Source organism: Lagopus muta, chromosome 4 (genome assembly GCF_023343835.1).
Source record: "Lagopus muta isolate bLagMut1 chromosome 4, bLagMut1 primary, whole genome shotgun sequence".
Lineage (NCBI taxonomy): Eukaryota > Metazoa > Chordata > Aves > Galliformes > Phasianidae > Lagopus > Lagopus muta.
The window spans coordinates 65,549,848-65,576,791 of record NC_064436.1 but is presented as its reverse complement, the minus strand read 5'-3'; the positions used below and the strand labels follow the sequence as shown (position 1 = coordinate 65,576,791).

General features: G+C 43.2%; 1 protein-coding gene across 12 annotated transcripts; it reads left to right on the top strand.

Annotated features, from left to right (window-relative positions):
- The first annotated feature begins 1,874 nt into the window (after window positions 1–1,874).
- ST3GAL5 (ST3 beta-galactoside alpha-2,3-sialyltransferase 5) lies at window positions 1,875–25,874 on the top strand. Of its 12 annotated transcripts, none has more exons than XM_048942226.1 (7): window positions 1,875–1,966; window positions 13,669–13,780; window positions 14,966–15,080; window positions 17,435–17,778; window positions 19,367–19,553; window positions 21,536–21,694; window positions 23,206–25,874. In XM_048942226.1, the coding sequence occupies exons 2-7, from the start codon at window positions 13,671–13,673 to the stop codon at window positions 23,467–23,469; spliced, it is 1,179 nt and encodes a 392-aa protein (XP_048798183.1). In that variant the 5' UTR covers window positions 1,875–1,966; window positions 13,669–13,670; the 3' UTR covers window positions 23,470–25,874. The 12 variants fall into 12 exon arrangements, with proteins under 12 accessions (XP_048798183.1, XP_048798189.1, XP_048798187.1 ...); XM_048942232.1 differs by having other exon boundaries at window positions 1,878–1,966; window positions 13,669–13,790; XM_048942230.1 differs by lacking the exon at window positions 1,875–1,966 and adding an exon at window positions 2,306–2,369 and having other exon boundaries at window positions 13,669–13,790.
- Window positions 25,875–26,944: the final 1,070 nt, after the last annotated feature.

Sequence of the window (26,944 nt, the reverse complement as noted above, 5' to 3'; positions counted from 1 at the left end):
CATTAAAGCATAACACAGCCTAATAAAACCATTAGAGCTGTGCCACAGAAGTAATTACAAAGGCTAGTAATAAGAGAGATGAGTTTACTTAAATGGAGCATCATTTACCTTACCCCACCTATCCAGATAAGACAGCTAGGATGTGGGAGACAGCAAAATCTATGATCCAGACTCTTTCTTAGAAGGCAAAATTGACTATTAAACTGAAAACTGCTTTTGGTACAGATCTAATTATGCCCAGAGCCAGGACCTCTGAAATTCAGCCACATAAACTGAAAGGTATCCAAGGTCCCAGTTATGCTAGAGAAAATCTTACAGAAATTTTTAGATACAGACTCAGGGGACAATTAAAATCCAGATGGGATAAGAAGGCATTTAAAACAAACATACAAACAAAACCAAACAAAACCTAAAACAAAACTCAGAAAATGGCACAAGCACATAAACTTAAAATGAAACTCAAAAAAATGACTTTCTTTGACTGGCTGGTGCATGTGTTAGGGGAATGGTGCTCACAGGGTCGCTTAAATAAAGACATTGAGGATAAACATATGGCTAGGCTTTCAGAAGCACGCTGGTGCTTCTCCCATTGATCCAGCAAAGAACTGCCCAGATTAACTTAAACCTTTCCCTTGCCTAACTGTATGTTTAAGTATCTGCGTGTCTACACGACAGTATCTACATCTACAACCATTCCGGATCATGGCAATGATCCTATTATGATGTACGATGAGATTCTAGCTGTCTCTCCCGCATCTGCTCTCCCAACATGGCCCAGCAGTTTGAACTACAGGCAGACCGCTGATCCACTGAGAGCACTCCTGCTGGCTTTGACTAAAGAAGAATATAATGCATCTTTGTTGCAGCTGCTCTTCTTCAAGGCTGCTTGCAAAGCCCGGTTGTTCGCTGGCTGAAGCCTGATGTGGCCGGCCCTGTGACACCCTGGGGCATGCCTGGCTGCACAGTCAGGGCCTTTATTTGCATCTTCTGGCTTCATCTGTAAATCCAAAGCAATGAATGGTTGCTCGCAATTATAGAAGACGAGAAATAAGAGCTAAGCCTAAATGAATCTTCTGTGTTTGGTTATGTCCATGGCTGAAAAAAATAGAGATGGGATTTTTTTTTCCTGAAACATGTATATTTTCCCTCGAGCTGTACAAACAGTGATCGAGGATCTGACCTGACTATAAACCAAACACCAAACGGCCAACAGAACACAAAGGTAACGCATTATCTGCTATAGAGAGTAGGGACACAACTTAGCAAGAAAAGACGACGCCAAGGTGTGGATAAGGAATATATCTACATTTAAATCACGTTTAAAGTTTCAAATAATTTAAGTCCTTCTCTTTCAGGATGTGAGCTCATTCAGTACTTTGCAGTAAGGGAACATATGTGCCTATCTGAAAACTGTGGGCATTTTCTGAGTTCTGCAGTTATTGTCACTGGTGAAAATACCTTCTCCATACCACACCTTTTGAATTGTGAACGACACCAGCTCCCACAGCTGCTGCACTGGCTGTTTAGCTTTGCTCCAGCGTTGTGTTTTCATACATATATATATATATTTTTCCCCTGCCCGTTTATTTTCTCTCCTCGTGGCTCGGGGCGTTACTTACAGCGCTATGGTAACGCCAGAAGGGGCTGTGAGGGCGCTCCCCCCATCCCGCGCTCCTTTGCATGCGCGCAGCGTACCGTGCACGCTGCATCAGGTGTATTTTCACGGCTTTTCGGAAATCAAAGCTCCTCAGCAGCTGTGGGGAGGTCCGTAACTTCCACCCAAGGTACCGAGATTGCGAAGCGAAACAAAAGGAATTTAAACCCCGTGATGGTCGTGGTAGATCTCGATTCCCCCCCGTGGCTCGCAATCACAGACGAGGCTGAAAGCATTGCGCAGAGACAAAGGGAAGAGCGGGGTGCCAGCCTGCACCACCGAACCCTCATCTAAGGGGAACTATATATATATGTGTGTGTGTGTAATTTATTCATTTATTTATTTATTTTGCAGAAAAGAATGAAAACCGCGCATTTTGAGCTAAGGGGGGAAGAAAGAAAGAAAAAAAAAAAACGGGCGGGCGAGCGAACGCGCACGGCGAGGAGAAGGGCTGCCCTCAGGGCGGCGGCGCGCTGCCCCCGGCTCGGCGGGCTCCCGTAGCTCGGCGGTCTCTCCCGGCGCCGCAGCGCGCCCCTCAACGCGCAGGCCCCGCCGCCGCCTGTCACCTCCGCCCGCCATTGGCTGCGCTCCGCCACGTGCCGCGGCGCTGCCCCCGCCGCCTCCGCCGGCTCCCGCGGAGCCGTTACCTGCGGCGGGGTCGCCCGCCCGCCCGCCCCGATGCGGAGGCGAAGTGACCGGGCCGAGCCCGGCGCAGGTAGAGAGCCCTGAATAGGGCCGGGCTCGGGGAGGCCGCAGCGGGCGGGTACGGAGGGGGGGAGGCGGCGGTGTGGGGCTGCGGGGCTGGGTTTGGTGAGGGGAATGAGGCTGTGTTTTATTTCTTCCTGCGGGATGGGGGAGCCGCGGTGGTTTTGCCCTCGGTGGTGCCCGCACCGCCGGGACGTGGCAGCCGCCGTCTCCCCTCCCCCGGTGCGTATCCCGGGCGATAGAGGCGAACCGGGAATGACTTTAGAGCTGCTGCCGCTGGCAAAACCTTCCCGTCTCCTGCGCTGCTTAGGGAGGGTGGGTTTGGGTGCCTCGATGGGTTGTGTCGTTCTGTCGTGGTGGGCAAGGTCAAAACATACGGGTGGTGGAGGGGAGAGGTTTGTTCGGTAGTGATGGAAATGGATGGGAGATGTTCATCGTGTGCCTTTTGGTTGGATACGAGGAAAAAGTTGTTCTGCAAAAGAGGGGTGATGTGTTGGCACAGAACAGGCCAGGGAGTGGTGGAGTCACCGTGCCTGGAGGGGTTGAAAGAGCTGTGTGGATGTGGCGCTGAAGGACGTGGTTGGTGGGCATGGTGGGGATGGGCTGGGTTGGACTGGTTGGTCTTAGAGGTCTTTTCCAGCCTTAATGATTCCACGTGTCTGTGATGCAATCAGTGGAGGTCAGTAGCTACCCCATGCCTGGTTTTGCCGTGACTCTGACTGCTAACATTCAGAGGTTTCTTTTCGTTCCCAAGACAGATGGTGGACATTAATGCTTTTACGTGAATATGTATTGATGTATCTCTACTAGATGTGTATTTTTAAGTCTGCTTTATGCTGTGGCTGGTCAGATGCAGTGCCTGGTATCATGGAATCATAGAACGTCCTGAGTTGGAAGGGACACCAAGGATAGATTCCAACTTCTTGTTTAGACATGGTTCTCCATCCATTTCACTGCTGTTGGCTTGCTGCCTCCTATCTCTGTTCCAGTTCAAGCCCCAGGAAGTTTCTGGTCCCTGCTAAGCACACTGAGTTTCATTGGAAGGTCAGAAAAGCACAAGGGGCTTGGCACATTGGCAGCTTCCTTTGGAAGATGAGGGATGGGTTTTCCTTGGCTTTGGTTTCCTGGGGTGTTCAGGGAAGCAATGCCCTTCCTTCCTCCCATGGATTGCTAGTAAATCATCCCTACAGTTGACTGGCAATTAGGGACAGGATGTAAGAAAATGAAGTGCGAGAGCAGAAACTTCCTTTTGATGGGGAAGCGGGCTACAGATGTTTAATTCGTGTTGTTTTACATGTCTCTGACAGCTGTGGAAAGGTCTGTTAGGTACAAAACTCACTGCAGAGTTGCAGGAGTTGGAGAGCTGGTAGTTTTGCTGATGTAGGAAATCCTGGAAAGCTTCAGAAGATCTCATGCTTTGCTAAAGGTGAAGTTATTGAGCAAGGCACGACCAGAACTTCAAATTTGTCATTAAGTAATTTTCAAATGACAACTGTGAGTCTGGACAAAGCTTACTCAAATGCAAGAGGTTAAAGCATCTGCTGAAGGTGTGTCAGATGCTTTGAAGCTGCACAGCAGTGATTCGGATGGAGGACTTCTCTACGACAGATCTCCCCATTGCAGACAACTCTCTCACAAGGTCATTCATGAATTGTTAAGGATTTTCTTACAACTTGTGTAGGCTGTCAGTTTTCATTGCTCCTATGGGAAGGCTGTTTTCTTGCTGCTCAAGCATCTTTTGCTCCTAGTTTGTATTTATTCATGACCACTGTGTGTAACATTCTCCTTTTGTTTGTTTGCTTTGTCTTTGACACGCCACACATTTAAACACCAAAGAACAAACTCACAACCTGTTTGGTGAACTAAACAAGTTGAGCTCTCTGTGGGAGCAGCCCTTCATTCACCATCCCACCAGCGCGCTGAAGCCTTGACTTCAGAAGTTAACCACTGAAATTGATTGTAGCAACATTGCAATATTGCAATTAATTTTAAGCCTTTCATCAAGGGGAACTTCTGGCATTGGCTCTTCTGCTTGTGTAGGCTTAAGTGTGACTTTTGCCATGGTCTCTTGGAGTGTTAGATGATACGGTGGTAAAAATGCTGCTGTGCCATTAACATTGTTCCATAATTACCAGTTGTTCCGTGCTATTCTGCTGCATAATTCAGTTGTAATATGAAACATCTTGGCTGTGTAAGTCTGCTGGCATGTTTCCTTAGCCCAGTAAAGATGAATGCTATGCCCTGTCTTTTCGGACCATTTCCTTAGGGATGATTTATTCTTCAGAATTCCCATGTAAGGGGAAAGATTTCATTTGTTTTGGCTTCTTTGCAAGGGCTCAGAAATGCCTCCTGCTTGTGCTACATGAACGTACCCAGCTTGTGGTGGGTGCAGTGCTGATATACTGTGTGCTTTCTTCTTCCCCTCCTGGCAGCTCAGCTCTTTTGCAGAGCAGCGTTTCTGCATTTGCACAATTTGTGGTGCAGAGAGAAGGCTGTGGAGAGGATCATGTGAGATGTACATAGGAAGGGCTTCTGAGCGCAGCCTGGTGCACTTGCTCCGTTCTTCGTGCTTGTTTTCTTGTTTCAGCTGATACCCTGTGGCTGATTTTGAGTTCCGAATGCTGCTTCTTGCACAAGTGACCCATAAAAGGAGGGTTTGTTTTCAAGAATGAAGTCTAGCTCTTTATTATGATGCTTTTCACAACAGCAGTGCTTTGGCTCACCTGTTGATTCTTGCTCGGCCGGCAGTGCTGACCTTCTGTAGCTTGTTTGGGAGCCAGAACAATTCCAAATTCAGATACCATTTTCCTCTGTCACAAGACATTGGTTGCCTCCTAGGTGTTGGAATGGAGTTTTGTTGATAATTGTGTTTATCTCTTAGAGACGTTTGCTGCTCCTTAGCCTGCAGCACTTGAGAGAAATTTCACAGCAAAGCTTAGAAAAGTTTGGTAAGTTTGACTAAAGCAGAGGGTGAGAGGCAGAAGTGGAATTTTGAATTTTATTTTGAACACTGAACCATCGTTTAGAACCAGTTGTTCACCTACAATGTTATTTCAGCAGGAGCTGTTAATATCCACACAGTTTGCTGTAGTGATGCTGGAAGGAAGCATTCCTTCAGGAGGTATCACGTGAATATTTCTTATTTTGGCAGTAATTGCACCAGATTTGGAATAAGTTGTTGTACACTGGATCAGGATGACCCAAGGTTAAGAGCAAATTGTAGCCTAGCTATGTATGTCCTTCCTTGACAGTAAGACTGGGCAAATGGGCACAACAATTATAATAAAGTTGTTAATGATTTCATGAGTTAATTGGTTGTTGATATTATAATAAGGATTTGAGGTTCCCCGTTAAACAATCAGAAGAAATGAAAATAGGGCATTGTATGGCACAGAGAGAAAACTGTCTCCGAGTTGCTGTTGCTTCTTGCTGGTTTTTGTGGCTTCAACCAAAATAATTTTTGACTGCAAACCTGTTGGTGCATTTGAGAGCATCTTGCTAACTGCTCTGCTGGTTCCATGGGCTCCTCCTTTCAGCATTACACATTCTCATTTTTGCAGAAGACAGATCGTGACTAAATGAATTACAGGTTGTACAAGGTACCTTGGTTTTTACATCTTATTGTTTGATTAAAAAGCCTTACCAGTTACAGTTCATTTTGTGAGACACACTACAGAAATGTAATTAAATGTCCTGTTGTGGGTGCTTATAACCGTATTATAGGCTAAACTTTTTGCCATCAAGGAAGTATTGTTTCTGTTACCTTTATTAAATTAGCTGAAGCAGCAGACTCTGCTGTTGATCAGAAGAAGCATCTATGTCAAGTGCTTGTTTTTCATTCAGTAGTAGTAGCTACTAAACAGATAAATCCAGAGGAGTTGTATCCAACATCTATGCTAAAGTGCCAACTTTACTGTGGGTAAAGTGGCTGCAGAGGAAAAAATTGACAAAAGTCTCTTAATTTTTTAACTTTAGTTGCAGGGTTTTTTTTCTTCTCTGTTGAGAAGCTGCAGTCTGATCTGCACCTGCTGCTGTAGCCTCCTGTCATGTTTGGTGACCATCCCTGCTAAGAAGTGAGAAGATGTCGGTCAAAGAATTATTTGAAGATGAACACCTAACACTGCTGTAACCCAAAGGTTTCATGCTTCTGCACCATGATGAACTTGCATCAAATCTTAAATATTTCAGGAATTTCTTCTCATGCTTCTAGTTTTCAGGGATCACTGTTGTGTGCTATTGAGGGAAAGTCCTAAGCCCCATCTGCAGTACTGAATCCAGGCCTGGGGCCCTCAGTGCAGGAAGGACGTGGAGCTCTTGGAACGAGTCCAGAGAAGGGCACTAAGATGATCAGAGGGCTGGAGCAGCTCTCCTGTGAGGAAAGGTTGAGGGAACTGGGAGTGTTTAGCTTGGAGAAGACAAGGCTCTGGGGAGACCTTATTGTGGCCTTCCAGTACTTGAAGAGAGTGTATAAACAGGAAGGGGAACGGCTGTTTATGAGGGTGGATAGTGATAGGACAAGAGGGAATGGTTTTAAACTGAGACAGAGGAGGTTTAGGTCAGATATTAGGAGGAAGTTTTTCACACAGAGGCTGGTGATGCACTGGAACAGGTTGCCCAAGGAGGCTGTGGATGCCCCATCCCTGAGGCATTCAAGGCCAGGCTGGATGTGGCTCTGGGCAGCCTGGTGTGGTGGTTGGTGACCCTGCACATAGCAGGGGGTTGGAACTGGGTGATCATTGTGGTCCTTTTCAGCCTGGGCTGTTCTGTGATTCTTAGAGGATGTTTCAGTTTGTGTTACAGAAAGAGATTTCCTAAGTCAGGAGCAGTTCCTTTGGACTAAACTGCCTGTTTCTTTTTCCTTTCCTACTCTTTCCTGCGTATTTTGTTACTCTGGTCAAGTGGGCCCTTCCAGATAAAAGGATTTTTACTTTCATTGTGTCGGTCTGTGATCCAATTTCAACATCTGGGCAATTTTTCAATTGGCTTTTCAATTGGTCCTTAAAACCCACGTTTAAAATCTGGCGTGGAAGTCAGGATTCGTCGCAGCAGATGCATTGGAAAGGAAGGCAGTCGTTCTCTGTGGTGCAGTTTTTGAGTGTCTGTTGCTGGAGAGAACACTCATATGTTGTTCCAAGCCAGTTGTTTATCTAATTACAGGTTCTTGAAATTCATGTGAAGAGTTTATTTCAAAACTGGTTTTGTATTTAAGGAAGACCCCATGTTTTGGGAGGATGAGAATGCCTCTATTTCGCTGCGGTTCTAAGGTGACAGTTTGACCACACAGCGCTTGCAGCTGCTGAGGCCTCCCTGTGCAGTCGTTTTCACAAGCAGCTATCTTTAGTTCCCTTGTTTTTATTCTTTGTATTACTGCATTTTCTCTCCCTGAATACTGGAAAGCGGTTTCATCCACTTTTGATTAAAAGAAATGATTGTTTATTATGATTCCTTTAGAACGGAACAGAGATTATTTGCAAAATTCTTTCCTTATGGTTTAATCTTTCCAGTGAGAGTGAAGTCTGGAAGTGTAGGAAGGATCTGAAGGCACTGTGGATTGGCTTAGGAGCCTTGGAAGAGTGTGTTGAGTGTAAATGCCAGCATCTCATAGCAGGGAGCAGCGGGCTTTGAGGATGTGGTATGAAACTATCACAGTTCCATTCAGATTTCTGATTGGTTTCTTAATGAATCTGTTAATTCCTTCATCTTCTTTTCTTTTCAAATTCTCCTCCTGCTAAGAGGCTGTGTTTAACAGGTGTACAGGACAGGAACTATCACCTAGTTAACTATTTCCACCTCTTTTTTGTTGCTTTGTTTTAGTCCTAGCACTTATCTACTGTGATATCTGTGGTTTTCAGTACTGCAAAAGCAACAAAATTCAACTATGAATTTTAACCCAACTGATTTTTCTTTTGTTACCCAACTTGATAACATCCAGTTAGAACACTGCTCTTCGTTACGAAAGTTTTCAAGATGGATATGGTATCATCAATTTGGTCAGTAATGACAAGCAATGACAACAAAATATGTAGCCTTTCTCATGGGCAAAATTTTGGCCAAGTGCTGGCAACGGTATGGCAGAGTTGGTGCTTAATTTTTGTCATTTGTTTTCTTGAATTAAAGCTATTTGATAGCCTGATTTGGAAGAGAGGGACATGAAAGGAGCACTTTGTTCACGGAGGTGCTTTGTGTTAGTATCGCCATCTGTTTTACTGCCTGTTCAAGCTCTATTGCTCTTGCCTAATAATTGCTTGATAAAAGTGTGTCTTTCAGTTTTCAGTTTCTGTGGACTTTATACTGCAACCTTCCTGATCATTTCACACGCACTTCAAAAGCTGGGTCATGGCTCATGGTCTTGAGATGGCCTGGTTGCCTGGATGCTCCTGGTTGACTCACAGAGCTGGCTGCTACTTGCTACCACTTCCCAGCATGCTGCCAGGGAAAATGTTAGTTGGTTTTCTCAACTCCGGGTAGTTTCAGGTGTGGTCCATGTTGTGTTAGATGCCATATAGCTGGAGGACAGCTCTTGTTCTGCAGGGCTTTCAGCACTGGCTTGCCTGGGGCAGCTTCCCCGTGGGTTCAGGTGAAGCTGGGTTGGACTCGATCATCCCTATGGGGTCCTTTCCAATTCTATAAATTCTCTTGTCCACGTGCAGATATTTACTGAGATTAGGTGGATGAACAGAGCTGCTTCCTAGCAGTAACCCTGTGGCTTCAGTTCTTGCCTGCACAGAGATGGTTGTTTTGGAACAGTGGCTGCTGTCGCAGTAATGCTGAGCTCAGCCCTAGAGGCTGCTAACTGGAGTTTTGGTGTGTCTGGAATGTCCTTGGATTGACAGGGTGAGGGAGGTAAGTGAAAACAGCACCCCTGCATGGGATTGTAGTTCTAGTCCTGAATGAGTGCATGGTGACGGATGGAGGTACGTCTCCTCCTGTGCTTCTTTGCAGGATGCTCTGGTTCTGCCTCCATGAGTGACATGGCTGCTAGGGCTGAAACGGCAGGGGCTGAGAGCCCTGGTCTTCGCTTGTGGGTTTATCTGGGTGCTGGGTGTAATTTCTCAGGGTGTGGCAGTGGTCGTTGAACAGTTTGACATATGCTGAGCTTTGTTTCTTAGCATTCCCACAGAAAAAGGCTGAGAAGTCCCAATTAATTGCTTCTGAAATACTCTAAGTGATGAAATCTTGTCTGCTCGAGAATAACAGGGAGACAAATGTAAATTACGGTGAAAAGAATAACACCACAAAAAGCTTTGGAGTGCATTCCTGCTGATGGCCAATTCAGCTTTCACAGCAGCTTTACAGAGATCGCTTAAGTTCAGTAGATGAATAGCAAATTTAAGTCTCTGGAGTCCTCGCTAATTACACCACAATGAGTAGCTATAGAAATATCAGTGCAAAATGTGATTGTAATACAGCATTACTACTGAGACGTCTTTTGTACGCAAATTGGGACATTTGTGTTAATGACTCTCTGAGCAACCATAGGCTGCTCGTTTCTGAAAGGGCACAGTGGTGACTATGCAACAACAAAATGTGGGTATATGCACTCTGCTGTAACTTGTCTTCTGTGCTTGGTTTTGTTACTGCTGCAGTTCTCTCCAAATTCAGATTTTTTTGGAAGCTCTGGAGGATGCTGATAGAGATGCCTTTCCAAGTGCTTGTTACTGCCTTGCTCTTCGGGGCACTCCTCTGTCATTCCAGTGAGTGGGAGATGTTTATTGACTCAGTTAGGAGTGCAGGGTCGATGTCCAAGGAATTTTAAAAGAATTTAAAAAAAATTTTAAGGGGGAAGTTTTTCACACAAAGGGTGGTGACGCACTGGAACAGGTTGCCCAAGGAGGCTGTGGATGCCCCATCCCTGGAGGCACTCAAGGCCAGGTGGATGTGGCTCTGGGCAGCCTGGTCTGCTGGTTGGTGACCCTGCATGTAGCAGGGGGTTGAAACTAGATGATCATTGTGGTCCTTTTCAACCCAGGCCATTCTAGGATTCTATGAAAGAATGTGCTAAGCTGATTGATGCAGTCCTGTTTTTCCACATTCAGAAAGCTGGCTTGCTTTCTGCACATCTACAGTGAGTAAAGCAACTGTTTGGGGATGGCTGGAATTTGTGTTGCTTAGAAGCAGGGAAAACTTACTGCTCTACTACCTGGCTATTTCAGGCTTCGTTCCTCGCTAATCTCCTTCTGTCCTCATCACTCCCCTCCTGTTTCCTTCCCTTTTTAGATCTCCACAGCCCTACCTTTGTTTTGAAAGGCTTCATGAAAAGTGTGTCTTTTGTGGGACCACTGTCTCCAGTTCTGCAGTTGGAAGTTCTTATCCTCAGAAGTTACTAAGAGCTTGCTGTTTGCAGGCTGCTCTTTCATGGTTTATCCTGCAGAGGAGATTGGCTGCGTCATTCAGTGCAGCAGGGTGACTCCAAGAGCTCACTGTTGCTGTTTGGCAGTATAAAGTTGTATGTGTGTTGGGCAGACTTTCACCAGTGAAGGTTTCTGTCAGATTGCAGTGAAACCTGGGCCCTAAAACAGGACAGACCTAATTGGCAAAAAAAATAGAAACCTGCTCTGAACAAAGCGAGGGCAGCAAGGTTCTTCCTCCTGCCCCTGTAATTCAAGCCATAAAACTTTATGGATTTGATTCAAATGTGTACTCAATGCAGAGTGTGTTCTTTTGTAAATGTGGCCTGTACCAGGGCCAGAACTCAATGTATCACTTGGTATGTTACTGCAATAATTTCTTCATATCAGGATCCTCCGATACAAGTTTGATCGTTACCCTTTCATTCAGAAATGTTTGATCTATGTTCCTATAGACTGCCTTCAAATTACTCATTGTTTATCTGAGAGATAATTATTACTTGCATTCTTCTTTATGGAAAATTGCTGAAGCTTACTTCCTGTTGTTTTTTTAATCAGCCTTTTTTCTTTTTCAAAGGAAGGATCTTTTGCCCCCCCAGTGTGCCTACAGAGACCTGTGGAAGCAATAGATGCGCTGATTGTTTTGTGCATCGCAGCTTGGCCATGCGCTGCACTGGATGATCACATCCGTGCAGTAAGGCTGTCCCTATCAGGGAGGGATCCGCTTCCCTCTTGTCAAACATTGCTGAGTGCCCCTTGCTCGTGCTAGTCTGAGCCAGTCTCCGAGGTGACCTGGCTACGTGTACTCTCCGTGGTACGTGGAGCAATCCTGGACTTTGCACGTGTTCTGCAAGCCTCTCTTTATGTTCTCTGCCATTCTCCAGTGCGCTCTGCTCGCTTTGTGCGCTGTACGAGACCGGATCCAGGCGTCTCCATGTGATACCTGCCGCCTCTGAGACATGTGGGTATAAAGGTACCGGGTCCCAAGCAGTGGTCAGGGGTGCTTAGTTGTCTTCTGTGCACAGTGTGGCAGGAAAGGTGTGTGTCGTGTCCTGGTGCATGAGGGGATCATGCAGGTGCTGTTGGCGTGGTGCTGGACATCTCGAGGTAGAGCAGTTCATCTCGGTGATCCATACTGGCTTGAGGTTATGGCTCTTGGAACAAATTTTCCTGAAGCGTGCTGGATCTCTACCCATGTAGATGTGTTTGGGTTTGCTGCAAGTCTTAGCTGAGAACAAAACTGGCTTGTAATGTTGGTGGATGGGGTGGTAGTATTGAAACACATTTTTGCTCCTTGATGCTATTGTTGGTCAATAACACAAATGCAGCCAATAAAGACAAGATACTGCTCTGAAGGAATGATGAGCTTGTAAGGCTTCGTAAGTTCCCTGAGACCTGCTGCAAGTGTCCTGGCAGATGGTGTGGGAGCTTGGAGCTGGGTTGGAGTTCCAGCTTAACTGTTTGCATTGGCTGTTGCTTACAACTTGGGTTTTAGTTTAGCTTGTCCCAAGACAAGCATAACGACCTCAGTTTGTGCAGTGCTTTCAGACCTACTAGAAGCGTTGAGTAAGGTATTGCTGCTTTGTTACAAAGGGCTACTGATGGGTGTGACATCTCAAGAGAGTCTGTGCAATTAGTAAATACAGACAGGTGAGTATTTGGAGGTTCTGGTGTGATTTGGTTGCTTTTCTATGCTACATTTGAAGTGATTGGTAAAGTTTTCTCCTGGCAAAAAAAGCACAAGTTCCTTTTTTTTTTTTTTTTTTTTTTTTTTCTTACTCTGTTTTGTGGGAAATGCCATTGTGGCTTCCTGGAGGTGGCTCTAGAAAGTGTCACTTCACAGTTGTGCGCTCTTCAAAGGATAGCGGATGCTGGTATTGATCTCTGCCTTGTTACAACTGCTTGTGGCTTCACAAAGAGAAGGAGACTTTATGTCATCTTCTGAGTTAGGTATCCCTGAGATTTCTGTGGGCTGGATTTGAGAACTGGAGGGGGAACCCATCTGTCTCACCAGCTCCTTCATTCCCATGTGTCAGAACAGTGGTTGGTTGCAGATGGACAGTGGTTCAAAGTGGCAATTATTATTTTTTTCACTTTTCTTGTAGTAGTTCTTGGCAGGAGAGCAAGTATGTGAGCATCTTGGCACTGGAGAGCGGGGAGGGCCAAGGGCTGAGATGAAAGGGAATGAATAGGGCTGAGCTCCTCCATTGTGGAGGACTGCTGTGCCTTCTGCAGTTGTCTGATCAAAGGGAGCTGTGGACATTCAGACCTGCAGCATGCTGATACAAGCTTGTGGGCCCTTGCAAACTGTCTCCTGCAAAGTGGTGAGATTGCATCTTGTTAGCTAATGATGAGTGACTGGCTCATCTGTGTGGGAGTGTTTTGACCTCCTGTTGGGCTCGCAGAGGTCGGGGGAGGGAGCTGCTGCTAGGTGCAGGAACTGCTGCAGTGCTTGCAGCCTCCTGGCCGTGCTGCCCTGCAGGCACAGCTTCTGTGTATCTGTTTTATTACTTGCTGCTCTAATGACCACGTTGGCTGGGGCTGCAGATATATTGCAGTACGCTTAGGATAATGAGTGGATAAACAAGATGGTGTTTGGCCAGGGTCAGGCGCAAATAACTGTAAGTGGCTGAGTTGGACTTAGAATCATAGAATCATAGCAGCACAAGGTTAGAAACGGCCTGCAAGATCAGGCTTGCGAAGAGTACAAAGGCAAGTACATGGAAAATACATGGAAACATTTTTGTATTCTTAGAATCATTTCCTGTTGGACATCTGAAACGAGCATGGTCTTGATCATAAGGCAGTCAGGAGGGATTTGGTATTCCTGACATGATAATAATCATAGTAAGAGTCACAGTCTTTGCTGGCAAACAAAGCACATCAGCAGTCAGTCAGTGTCCTTTGAACATTTTGTCCATTCAGAAAAAGTTGTGATAAAATGTTATTTTCTTTTCCCAGCAATGCTGAGTGACGATAACTCTGTGAAGCTGAAAAGTGATTGTTTGCCTCCTGTGCGATGGTGTAAGGTAGCTGCACATGAAGATGAGAAGACCAATCTGGTTTTTAAAAGGTACTCACAAGTAAGTGTCTTTGCAATGGTAATATAGGGGCAGTTGCTCTCCCCTAGCTTGGGAAGTTACAGAAAGAATAAAGAAATCGAGGTATGGGATTGCCACAGGAGCTGAAGGAAGGGTTAGGAACACAGCTTCTGTTGGGGCACTCTTTGAGGAGCTCAGATTGTCTTGTATTAAACGTTTTCCCAAGGCGTTGTGAGATTCCAGTTCTTTGCTCACCAGTGCTTGCAGTCTTTTTGAGGTACAGATAAGTACTAATGCCAAGGCTTTTGTCTTTTTTTCTCTTCCTGAAATCTTGGGAGCCTGTATCAAATTTGTCTGCATGAGTTTCAAGAAGCACTGGATACTGAGGAGGTGCATTTGTAAAAACAAATGTACAGACCTTAGGAAACCATAGGAAATAGTTAAGTTTTAAAATAAAAGTCAGTAATAAAGCTCAAACTATATATCTGAATCACAATCTAACCAAATAAGGGTTTAATTATTGTGTGTTGGTTTAAACGTGAAATGAACCAACAGTGGAAATAAACACTGAGGTTCCATAGCAATGAGAAATGAGTAGATCAAAACCACAGATAGCTTATATCACTCAGTTTCAAGGGATTGTGTCCCCAAAACGTGCAGAAGAAGAAAAGAAATAATTAAATTGGGTTCTTCAGTATAAACTCAAGCATCTAAATTTTGCAGTCTAGCCTGCCTGCGAGTTGAAGGTGTTGCTTGTGAATGATAACTGTTAGCTGAAAACTTCGCAGTTTGAAGTTTCTTTCCTTTTTTAAACTTGCATGAAAAGACATATTTTAAAATAGTATTTCCTTTATGGTATGAAAAGAGAAGTAATTTCTTGGTTTCTGTACGTGAGGAGAAGTGTTTGACCTACCAGAGATGCATTTAAAGTGTGCGCAGAGAACTTCACAGCATCAGAGTGTCTGTATGCAATGGTTTCCTTATCGAAGCAGCCTGTATGTTTTCATACTTTCCTGTGCATAGCTGTGAGGAGTTGTGAAAAATTGGAGGAAGAAGGACTTAGGTTTGTTGGTTTGAATCAAATGCCAATCCTCATCTGAACTTCTTCTACTGTCTTTACTAAAAAACAAACTCATTTAGCAGTTGGTGAGTTGCTGGAAAAAGTGATTCTGTTTTTCCCCTCTCCTAACCCCTGCATAAACCCGTTTGTCTTTTAGACTCCTTGCACTGTTTGTGATTGGAGGGTGCTTCCTTTATATCCTCAAATTACATTTTTACCCTGAAGAATGTGACAGAACAAAAACACCATATGTGGACTTTGATCGTGTAAAGGTCAGTATCTGGGTTTTTTTTTGTTTTTTTACTTGGTTGAAACAAAGTGTTGCTAATAGTCGTTATGAGTCCTTATAGTCGTTATGAAATGACTGTTCATAAATGACATACCATATAATAAGGGTTATAGGATTGCTGCACTTTAATTCTCTGGGTTGTGCTGGAGCAGTGATCTGCATGCATGCCAGAAAGGCAGCTGCAGCCAGGCTTCCTGCATGGTGACCCAGAGCCCATGCAAGGCCCCAGTTCCTCAGCTGGCTCCGTGCAGCAGCAGAGCAAAGGGCTGCAAGGAGACAGCCCAAAGTTGCCAGGGAGAGCAGTTTTCTGTGAACCTTTTGCTGGCACTCAGTTTCAGGGAGTTACCTCCCTTCTCCTTGCTGTTTGCCTTTCTGTTGCATCAGTGCCAACTTTTGTGTTCAGAAAACTTGTGCAGATGAAAAATAAGCCACCCAGAGCCAGTGCATTAAACCAAAAGTTTATTTTTACTAAAGCCAGTTCCCCAGTCTGCTTTACCTTCTAGATGCTCCCATGTTTTTGGATTCATTTGTCAAATGTGTAGGAGAGCTCAGCTCTTTATTTATGTGCAGCTCTTTGTTTATTTGTTGAAGGTAGCAAATACTTCAAGTGCAGGTTTGCACATGGCTTCTCAGCTCTTGTGACAGAGATCAGTAAAGTTTTCTTTCTCTCGGTTCTTCCTGACATTTTTCTGCCTTTGCTACTTGACCTGCTTGCTCTTTATAATGCATTACTTAGCTTGGGGTTGTTATGTTTCTGTTTTTGAACAGCTTGGCTCTGAGATAATTTATATTTAGCAGAAGCCCTCAAGCTTTGCTGCCTGTACATCCTTCCTTCCCCACCTCCCACCTTATTTAGTAGGTTTTCTACAGGTTCAGGGAATCTCTTTGCCTCCTCTTTGCTTCTCATTTGGCTTCTTTCTTTTCTTGGTAACACATTCTTGTTTCCAGCCAACATCCACCGTAAGCCAGGCAAGCCTGAAGTTTATGTGGGCATGTACATATTGCTGTCCCATCATTCATTTTGTTTGTGCTAGATGCAGGAGGAGGAAATATTGCATTTTTGTCTAGCTAGGTAGCAGCCAGTTGCAAACTGTTTGGAGCAGCTGGTGATTGCTATTAGCTGTCAGCCTTAAAAATGAGGCTCTTCCAAAGATGCAGATGGTGACGTGCAGTATGAAGTTGCTCCATTGTGACGTGCCCAGGAAGAAGCGCATTGTTTGTGCTTGGACTTACAGCGGCCTTTGCAGCAGAGATAGTTCTGTGGATTAATCTATTTTAGGAAAACACAACAGCAGAAAACCCCCCCACAAATGATGCCCATTTTACTTCCTTGCGTACTCAGATATGCACTTCCCTTTCCTTAACAGTACAGAAGGGGAACTGAAATAGCAACGCATCTTTTAATAACTGCATCCTCCATCCCCAACTTTTGCTACTGTAGTTTCATTGGAGGTGGTTGTTCTTGTGTTTGTTTTTTTTAATTTGAATTAAAGTGGATGAAAGATAAGCAGAATTACGTCAGGGAAGAGAATATTCTAAAGGATGTATTTTTAAGTGACTCAAAATGCTACCTTTGCTGTTTTTTCTTCTTTGCCTCAGATGCTGGCTTGCCAGTACATAGTTTTGAAAACTATGCATGTTTAACTTCTTTGATGAGACAGATCAATCGTAATTTATCTTGCAGCTTAAGCTTTCTCTGTAACTTGGTACCGCAGCCCTTTTTATTCTGGTGATTCGTGTTTTGAAACAAGACCTAGAACTCCCCCACTTTGCATTCCTCTTCAAGCTGTGTTTTAGTCATTAGCAAAGCCACTTCAGCAGTACCTCTGGGGAGAAGTGTTGCTTTCCTTCGATCAGTAAAGCAAAAGCAGGCTGCCATTTGCCAGAACTTTTACCCAGCTGGTGTGTCTCTGCTGAAAGCTCAGGAAGGGCAGATTTCAGGTTACACAGTTGAGCAGTGGATTAGAATTCCTCTTGCACTTTCACTGCTGAATTAATGGGTGAGGGTAATTTCACATTGTTTTTAACAAGAACTCTCCAACAGATCTTAGGGAAGGTCTCTCTTGAAGAAAGTGTAGCTTTCACTAACCTCTTTTTACTGAATTAATCTATTCAGAAAATCTGCTAGCCAGATAGTCTCTGTCCAGTCATCTCATTCACTTGCAGGTTTTCACCCTGAGCTGCTTGTTATTTGGTGACCTCTTTAAAATGCCTTGTGCTTCCATATTTAAGTTCTTTTTATGAAACTCTGCTTAACTGCTAGTGGTCACCTGGTGGGTTGCATTAAGAGTTTTTTCTCCCATTCCTGAGACTGAAATTGTGTATGTTTCCTTTCAGAGAGCACAGCAATATGCCAGTGCTGTGTTGCAGGAACAGTGCCGACCTTCGTATGTGAAAGAAGCAATGGGAGAGTTATTTGCAGAGAAATACAGCATGGACATCCCTCCCTTTGTAGGAAAAAACATGGATGATGATGAAGCTCTATATAAATACGGACCTCCCTTTGGATTCCACAGGTTCTTTAATAAGCTTAAAAATCTTCTTGAACTCTTACCAGAGCACGATTTGCCTGAGGATTTGAAGTCAAAACACTGTAAGCGTTGTGTTGTTATTGGCAGCGGTGGAATTCTGTATGGATCAGAGCTAGGTCACTTACTGAATCAGTATGATATTGTTATAAGGTATGTATTTTCTATTTAAAGACTCAAGCTATTTTACTTTATTAGCCAACGTGTTTTCTTATTATTTTTTATTTTATTTTATTTTATTTGGTGAGGAAAACATCTCCAACTTGTTATGCAGCATTTCAGGCTGCTTCTGAAAGTGTTTTTGTGAAACGTGTTTGTGAATGGATAAAATTCCAATCTTGTGTTCACATTCCGTGTAATTATTTGTGGACTACAGATAACAGAAAACGTGGGCAGAATTGAGTTAGGAACCAATAAGATCCTAGACAAATAGGCAACCTTGTTTTTATCCATTCATATATTTCAACTTTTTGAGGTAGCCTTTAAGATTCATTTCTGTCTTCCCCCTTTTTTGGTTGGGATGTGTGGTTTCAACAAGGTGAAGGGCTAGGAGGATGTGCCCTATGAGGAGAGACTGAAGGAACTGGGGCTGTTTTGTCTGGGGAAAAGGAGGCTGAGGGGAGACCTTACTGCTCTCTTCCAGTACCTCAGAGGTGATTGCAGTGAGAGCAGGGTTGGTCTCTTCTCACTGGTGACAGGTGACAGGACAAGGGGAAATGGCCACAAGTTGCACCAAGGTAAGTTTAGGTTGGATATCAGGAAAAACTTCTTTACAGAAAGGGTTGTGGTGCTCAGGGACATGATTTAGCAGAGGGTTGTTAGAGTTTGGGTCGTGTGATTAGGTTGTGGTTGGACTCGATGATCTTTAAGGTCTTTTCCAACCTGAGTGATTCCATGATTCTACAGTTACCCATATTTGCTAATGTCCAGAGTATGATTTGTGTTCATGTGTTCCGAGTGTTTCTGTTTGACCTCTTCTCTTTGTAATTTGAGTCATGTAACATCACAAATTCAATACAAGTGTGTTCATGAGTAGCTTTGTAAAGTAAGACTTCTTCCTTTTACAAAGGGAAGAGTTGGTGCAGTTAATCAGTGTCTCTTGTACAGAGGTGAGCAAATCTTGGTATGGAGAGGGCAGAGAGTTTGCATTAAATGTGCACTGAGATTAGGGTTGGCAGCATGCAGTTGACTTTCCTGTTGATAAAGAAAAGACCATGAGGTTTTCACTTCCACAGAAGTGACAGAGCTTACAGTCTCTGGTTCTTACAAGCTTCCCAAATTTTGGTGAGCTGGAATGATGTGAGCACACAGGATGTGCTACACTGACCTGTGTGGGAGAGAAGGGATAATCTGAATGCCTTTTTTGTGTGTAATGCTCCTGTGTGTGCATGCAAGCAGTTGTGCAGGAAACTGCCTGTGTGTTTTTCTCTTTTAAGATGGAATTGGCACAAGGCAAAGAATGTGAAATTCTGCAGTGCTGGTTTAAGTTGCTTTTCTATTCAAGCTCTTCCTTTTGATGCTTCGTACTTTTGCCAGCTGCTCCAGAAATAGAACTGGCATCTTCTCAAAGATAAGGAGTGGATGAGTGCGTGAAGCGAGGAGCATGGAGATACTGAGAAAACATTGTACTCTGCTAAGAAATCTGTGGGCCAAGGACACGTTCTTTGTTTAGTGTCTGATGCTTTAATGAGACTGTACTCTGCACTTATTAACTACAGTTCCTATCTATGTGTCTTTATAGGTTAAATGATGCGCCAGTTCAAGGATACACAGATCACGTTGGTAACAAAACTACTATAAGGATGACTTACCCAGAAGGAGCTCCACTTTCTGAACATGAGTATCCCCCTGCTAGTTTGTTTGTGGCTGTCCTCTTTAAAAGTGTTGATTTCAATTGGCTTCAAGCAATGGTAAAAAATGAAACACTGGTATGTATGGTGACAGTGTCATGTAACTGAGATTTTTTTGTTTGTTTTCTGTTTTCTAGTGCTTACTGGTGCATTGCTTCCTCATTTAGTATATTGGGGATTTCTTATGTAGCTTTGGTTTTGGTGTTGGTTTTTTTTTTTTATAGCTACCTCTTAGTTACAGTTGGTAGCAGCACTCAGAGTTAGGCCCCATGCTGACAGTGACTTCTTTTTTCCTGCAGATATTGGTAGATTACAGACACTGAGCTACGTGACATACTGAGCATTTAACAAAGTAGAACTCATTTCACGTTGGATTTAAGTGACGTGTTCAAGTCTGCAGAACCCGAAGTAGAAATGAGATTTTGGGATGCTAGTCCCATTTCTTTAACCACTGACATCTGTGCAGCTGCAGTGGTGGGCATACATGCAATTAACTGTACTGAAGTCATTAGTTCACATTTACCCGTGGTTCCTGAATTAAGAGGTCACTTATTTCTCACCAAATGAAGTGTACATACCTCTAAAGAGCCGATAGCAGAGTTCCATGTTTCCAAACTCTTTAAACCAGTAGTTTTTTACCTCTTTCAATTTGCAGGCACTTACTTTCCATAAGTAGAAACACCCCAGCTGGGCTTTTCAGTCCACACTTTGAAAACAGCAGCTTTTTTTTTGTTTGTTTGTTTGTTTTTTAGTTTTTGTCTAGTTACTCCAAGTTCCCTTTTAGTTCTGTGTGATATGTGCTAATATATATTTATTTTTTCAAAGTGAAAGCATATGAGAGACCTGTGATATTGATTATGGCTGCCTACTGCTGCTTTAGTGAAGGTGTGTAGGGATATTGCCTTGTTTGGAATACTTTAAATATATTTTGTGGAGAGGAGATACTCTTGAATGTGTGAATTGGTGCAGTTTTAACAACTTGTGCTGCCTAATTTTTCTTTTTTCAAAGCAAGGACAGGACAATGTTGGTCTGTCCTGTTGGTCCTGTTCTTTTCCCCAGCCTTTTTCCTCTCATTGTTCGTGTGCTACGGATGGTTAAACAAAATGTATTTATGTTGAAAAGCAGCATAAGGGAATGTGGCTCTGCAGCAGTTTAAATCAGTTCAAGACCAGGTTGCTGTGGCTCTTTTCTGTCCCCATGCCTGAGCATTCCCACTTTTTTCCTTGCTCCGCTGTTTCTGCTGTGACAGAGAGCCAGTTTTGGGAACTCATCTGGAAGCTAAATGTCTTTATTTATTGTTTGAAGTGCTCAGAGAACAGGCAGGAAGATGGGGCTGCAGCAAACAACACTCGATTGGTTTAAGCTGCTGTGGAGTTGCACCTTGGAGCAGAAAAGCCTGTTTAAAACAATACAGACCTACATTGCAGCTCTACCAGTTTTATAATTTCTTTACTGTTGCACGTTTTTTGGAAAGATTTGTAAATTAGCCTGATATGGTGTTGCTTTTTGCATCAGCGTGCATCTAATTGAGTGTAAATGGCACAAGATCAGAATTGAGTTTGCTGAGTCTAATGTAAATCCTTTTCTGAAGTGGTGCATTTATCACTGGTGGCTGCTGTCAAACAACAGCTGCTTGCTTCAAAGCCTCAGCAATTGTTTTAAGACAGGGGCTTACTTCAAAATGCCCTGGTTAATGTTTGTAGAAAACTGATTCCCTTTCTCCTTTCTTCAAATACTGCTGCTGCCCAGTTGTGCTGGGGAAGGTCCACAGCTCCTGGAGGTGGTGGTAGATGCGTTGACTGATGAAACACACCGTGCAGTCAAATACTCAGAATAAGCAGACTTTTTGCCTGCTGCCCTCTCTCAATTCCAAACACTTTGAAGGTTTTCTCTCTGCTAGGTCGCTCACTTGAACAGTGTACTGCTATTCTGGAGCCACCTGAGCTGTAAACTGTTTCCTGAATTTCTGTTTATGGGTGATGACTTCTGTAATTCTCATCTGATACGCTTCATAGTGCCATAGTGTTGGGCTAACTATTTATTTATTTCTTTATCTTAGTCTCTGTGGATACGACTTTTCTTTTGGAAGGAAGTTGCCAAGAAAATTCCTTTTACATCAAAACAATTTCGGATTCTCAATCCAGTCATTGTTAAAGAGACAGCCCTGGACATCTTAGAGTTTCCCAAACCTCGATCAATATTCTGGGGTTGGGATAAGGTAAGAAGTTTCATTTTAGGAGGAAGAAACTGTATGAAAGACTAAAATAAGAAACTGAAAAACGGTTCTTCTTTCAGAGTTGGTTTTTGTAATGCCAGTGCTTGTATGAAAAAGTAGGGAAACGAGCTCTTTCTCAGAAGACTTGTATTGTCTTCATTTGTGTAAAATCAAATGAGGATTTCAGTTCACTTTTTTAAGCTAAGGTGTTGTGCCTGTGATGAGAGGAGATGGCCTGTTGTACAAAGCTTTCAGATACAGTAAGACGTAAATTCATTCCAGTGCAGCGCGTTCACTCATGCATCATTGTGACTAGTGTTAAATGTTCAAAGCATACACCAGAGTGTGTTGAGAGCAGTCCTGTTAGGTCGAGCCAGAGGTCAGCTATGGACAGGCACATCTCTGGCTGTGGGAAAAGCAGAAAGAGTATGGAAACAGGGGAATTGTAAAGCAGACTTCCCACTGGCAGGTTCTTCCCACTATGGGAGTTTCTGTGTGTGTGCCTTGGTGCTCAGTAGCAGCTGGTGGGTGTATCTGCTCTCGGTAGCCTTAGCTTTTAGCAATGGCATGGAGTGATGAATCACCCGATTTAATTAAACACTGCATTTTTGTTAAATTTTAATCATTTGTCAAATTGTGTCAGCAGTTCTCTTGAGCTATGGGAAGTACTGAGTAACCATTGCCTTTTTACGTTGCATGAAAGCAGTTATTGCCAACATATCATAGAATCATAGAATCACTCAGGCTGGAAAACACCTTAAAGATCATTGAGTCCACAACCCAACCACACTACCCTAACTGACAGCCCTCTGCTAAATCATGTCCCTGAGCCCACATCCAAACGATTTTTATACACATCCAGGGATGGTGACTCAACCACCTCCCAGAGGAGCCTATTCCAGTGCTTAACAACCCCTTCTGTAAAGAAGTGTTTAATGATATCCAGCCTAAACTTACCTTGGCACAGAAATGTTTTGAAGGACCGTCAGATCTCAGTGTTTCTTTAAACAAATAATGTAATATTTTAGGATACAAGGAGGCTATGCGTGGTTTGGTGTACTCACCTTCTTCAGCAGATGTTCAGTGAGAAGTAGGTTTCTAAGAATACTGTTAGGATGTTTCTTGTCAAAGGCTGAACCAAGCATCTATGAAGAAATGCCAAGTGTGACTACATGTCAGGAGTTGTTTGAGTATTTGGAACGAGGGTTCGCTTGCAGTCAGAATACATAGTAATAGGGCATTTTGCCCACAGTTCACAGGAGAAAATGTAGTGTCAAAAGCCAAAATTCTTATGAAGGGCAAATACTCAAGTTGTATTAATATCGGCCCTGAAATTTTTGGTTTAGGTCCTTGAACTCAAATTTAGTTTTAAGGGATTGATTTAATCTTTGGCTGATTTAATTTGTAAGTGAGGAAATAGGCTAATACTGTGAAGTGTTGTAAAACTGCCAAAAGAGAGCATCTGAAGCCATTTGAATTCAACAGACTTGTTTTTTCTCTTTTCCTCTTCTTAGAATGTACCCACAATTGGGGTCATGGCAGTTGTTCTGGCCACGCATTTATGTGATGAAGTAAGCATAGCAGGATTTGGGTATGACCTCGACCAGCCCAGCACACCTTTGCACTATTACAACAACCTCTGCATGGCTGCCATGAACAGACAAACGATGCATAATGTGACAGGTGAAACCAAATTACTGCAAAAACTGGTCAAAGAAAAAGTTGTGAAAGACCTCACTGGTGGAATACATTGTGAATTCTGCAACAAAGACAGCTAGTGATTGAAGTGCAGCATGGTCTGGATTTGTTAAATCCCCAGAAGTTTTGTTGGAACAACCTTTAAAGCTTATATAAAATGGACTTGGAATCTCTGCTGTCTTTTTTTTTTTTTTTTAATGCCAAGTTCCATTTGTTGGACTTTTACATTTATTTTGATGTTCGATTTTATTTTGCACATTTTTGTGGATAACTGTAAATACAACTCAGCATTGAAAGAGATCCATTTAAAATATTTGATGTTTTAAGTTGTCAGAAGAGAAGCAGAGATTTTGTTTTCATATGTATATGGTTACACACAGTGCTACCCTGAGTTGTCTGACAGCATAGAAGATTTATTTCCCATTGAGCTGCTGTCTTTGTGGATCCAATTCCTGGTGTATGACTCCTTTTCATGCATGCCGTGAAAAGAAAGGCGTATGTTTCTCAAATCCCACTTCTCACAACTTGACCATTGTGTTTCTCCCTCAAATATTAATATTATTTTGTTTTTGTGCTGATGTTTTTTTTGGAGGAGGGATGTGGGAGTGGAGGCAAAGGAAAAGGAACTGTTATGGCCACAATTGACGAGTCAGTACTTCGGTGTCCACACTTGATGTTAGAATCCTCGATCCCATCGTGCATCAGGTTAGAGCCCTGCTTTTGCATGAGGTAATTTGGACCCCAGGGCATGTTGTAAAATGACGTGACCCGTAGGAGGCTGACACCTGAACCCAGTTCTTCCTTCAGGCCATTCCTGCAGACCCAGACGAATGTTTCTAAGTAGTTGATTTGCAGCAGAGTTCAGCTACTCCAGGTAAAAAAGTGGCATTAATACAGAATCTGTCCTTTTCATTTCTAGAGTGACTTGAGAATCTCTCAGTCAATAACACACTGGTTTGTATAAACCTTCCGTTCAGCAATAATACAATCTATGAGTAGGCTGAAATTTATCCTGGTTTATTTTACAATCCTTTAGCAATTAATTATGGCTATTGTTACATTAAGGGTTATCATCAATGTAAACTATTATTATGAACTCTAGTGTTGGTTGCTAAAATTGAAGGGAGAGGTTGGATTATCCTGGATAAGCTTTTAAGTCAGCAGCTAGCTGAATATATGTAAGAAAACCACAAAATCATACTGAGAAAGTATATGACCTAGGAAGAATGCCTGCTGAAAGCAGCATGCTTCTTGAAAACCAAAAGCTCAACCTATAGGAACATATACTCTTGTGACTGGAAGTCAGTGCATTGCAAAGAAACTGGACTGCGCAGACCTGCACGCAGGTGTAGTTGCTAGCTCTGGGACTGGTAGAGTAGTAGGTAGGACTGTTTGCACTGAGTGTTGTTAGTCAGCCTACAGCATCTGAAAAATGCTTTTTGGGGGAAGCTTGTTAGCAAATCCATTAATGGTTGGCCTAGGAACATTGTTTAGAGTCACGGACTCTCCACATCGTGAACATTCCCACATTTTTTTTAGTTTTTATTATGGGCTGAGGGGAACACAGTATGGAGGTTCAAATATTCCAGTATCTAATGAGGGAAAGTAAGATTATGGTAGTTGTGGATTTTTTTTGTATTTATTTTTTCCCTGGTGAGGAGATCTAATGAATGGTGATGTTGAAACACAGAAGCAGCAGATGGATTCTGGCTGTTACGCAGAAAGGCAATAAAATATCTTGTGACCATAAAGCCTAATTCTGAATAAGAAATTGTGGACCCTAACTTTCCTTAGTCCCATGTGTGTCCTTGAAAGCCGGTTGTGGACGATAAGGAAATATCAGAATCGGATTCTTGTCTCTGGCACTGTTGGTGTTCATAGCAATAATGTTAATCTAAATTCTCCTCCTCAAAACACGTTGATTTTTTTTTTTTTGTGGTAGCAATAAATTTCTAGTTTGTTTTCCTGTAAGTATAATAATTATATTGTTTAATTTAAAGCTATTTCATGTTTGAAGAGTTTTATACAGATGATCTTTTAGTTAATATATTGAAATGTGCTAATTATTTTCTCTCGCTATTTAAACTAGCAACAGAGTATGTTAATTCCATTTGGTATTAATGAAGAAATGATGGAGTTCAGAGCGTGTGCGTTGGGAGGATGTCCTGAAAACACCAAATTATGTGTTTCAGAGCACTTGATCCCTTACCACTTTGCTTTAATCAGGAAATTGAAAAAGAATCAGTTGATCAATGTGAATGCCAGTAGCTTTTTGGAGATGTCATATTTATTGTCAGGTTCTTAAATTATGTTGATGTGGGGTTAGTTTTTTTTTCCAACCAGTTTTGTAGCTTGTGATAAAACATTGCTCTCCATTGTAGTGTGTATGTGGCGTTGGGTATTCCTTCATGGGCTCGACCATACATCAAATGGCAGCAGAGTTCACCTTGCAAAAAGCAATAAACTGATGAAACCACTTCCTATTTATCTGTCTCACCATTTGCAATTTGTTCAGCCTCGTTTATTAAGGACGTTGTGTGCTTTGTGGATCCCGTTGAAAGTTTCAGTGTGATCCCATAGCTTCAACTCTTTCCTCCCTTGACTTTAGAGTGGTTGCATGTACTTGGATTATTATGCTGCAGTCCTTCAGGTGAGTTAAACAGAAATTCTCTGCGTCAGGAGAGAATAATTCTGAAAGTGTTTTGAAGATACTTAATATCTGTGAAGCCTTTTTCTTCCCCCTTCCATGTCCTTCTAGAAGATTGCCAAGATATGAGCACCATGCATATTTTGGCTAGGTCCTTTTTGTTCAGACACACCGTGGGAGCTTTGAATTGCTGAGTGTGAATTCATGGTGCTCTCTTTTCAAGTCTATATGAATCCTGTGGCAGCCAGAAGGTGGAGACAAGACATCACCTTGGGAAAACCCATGGGTAAAGTTACAGTTCATTTGTTACCATACCATGAATCTGAGCCAGAGTTGCATGAGGGTACACAGCCACTGGGCTGCAGTGAGATGAAGCTGAAGGGGATGGTTTCTGTCTGTCTGTCTCACTGACCAGCTGCTATCAGAATTGGATACTGAGCATGCAGGGCTGTTGGCTGAGGTGCTGGTAAGGAGCTGAACAGCAGTTCAGCCTCTTTGGTGCTGCTGTGTGCTGATGGCCTTGGCTCTTGTGCTGCAGTTGGGAGCTCCAGCAGGAGACAGAAGGCAGCTGTGTAGCACAAGTGTGATCTCCTGTGCCTGTTGCCTGAGCAGCTGAACGAAGAGCTCGTGTGCCCCAAGCACAGATGCAGTGCTGTGACTTCCTGCCAGCAGGGAGGTCTTATAGAAATAACCTGAGTTAACAGCCCTGCCCTCTGAAATCTTCCTTTTTCTCTTACCTTTTCTAATCTCAAATATACCTGAGGTGATGGTGTTCCATGTAACTCTTTACTATTAAGTATATCCAGGGTGTACGTACTGACTAATGTTAGTTGCTGTGCTCTGAAATGAAGGCCGTTTATTTCCTGGAAAAGAACCTGCCTGTGTTTTAAAAACAAAAAGGACAGCAA

Excerpts from the sequence above, each read along its gene's own strand:
- ST3GAL5 (XM_048942223.1), top strand. The coding sequence starts at position 2,333 with ATGCGGAGGCGAAGTGACCGGGCCGAGCCCGGCGCAG. Across the intron at positions 13,781-14,965 it reads ACCAATCTGGTTTTTAAAAG|ACTCCTTGCACTGTTTGTGA; the intron begins GTACTCACAAGT and ends TTTGTCTTTTAG. Across the intron at positions 17,779-19,366 it reads CAGTATGATATTGTTATAAG|GTTAAATGATGCGCCAGTTC; the intron begins GTATGTATTTTC and ends GTGTCTTTATAG.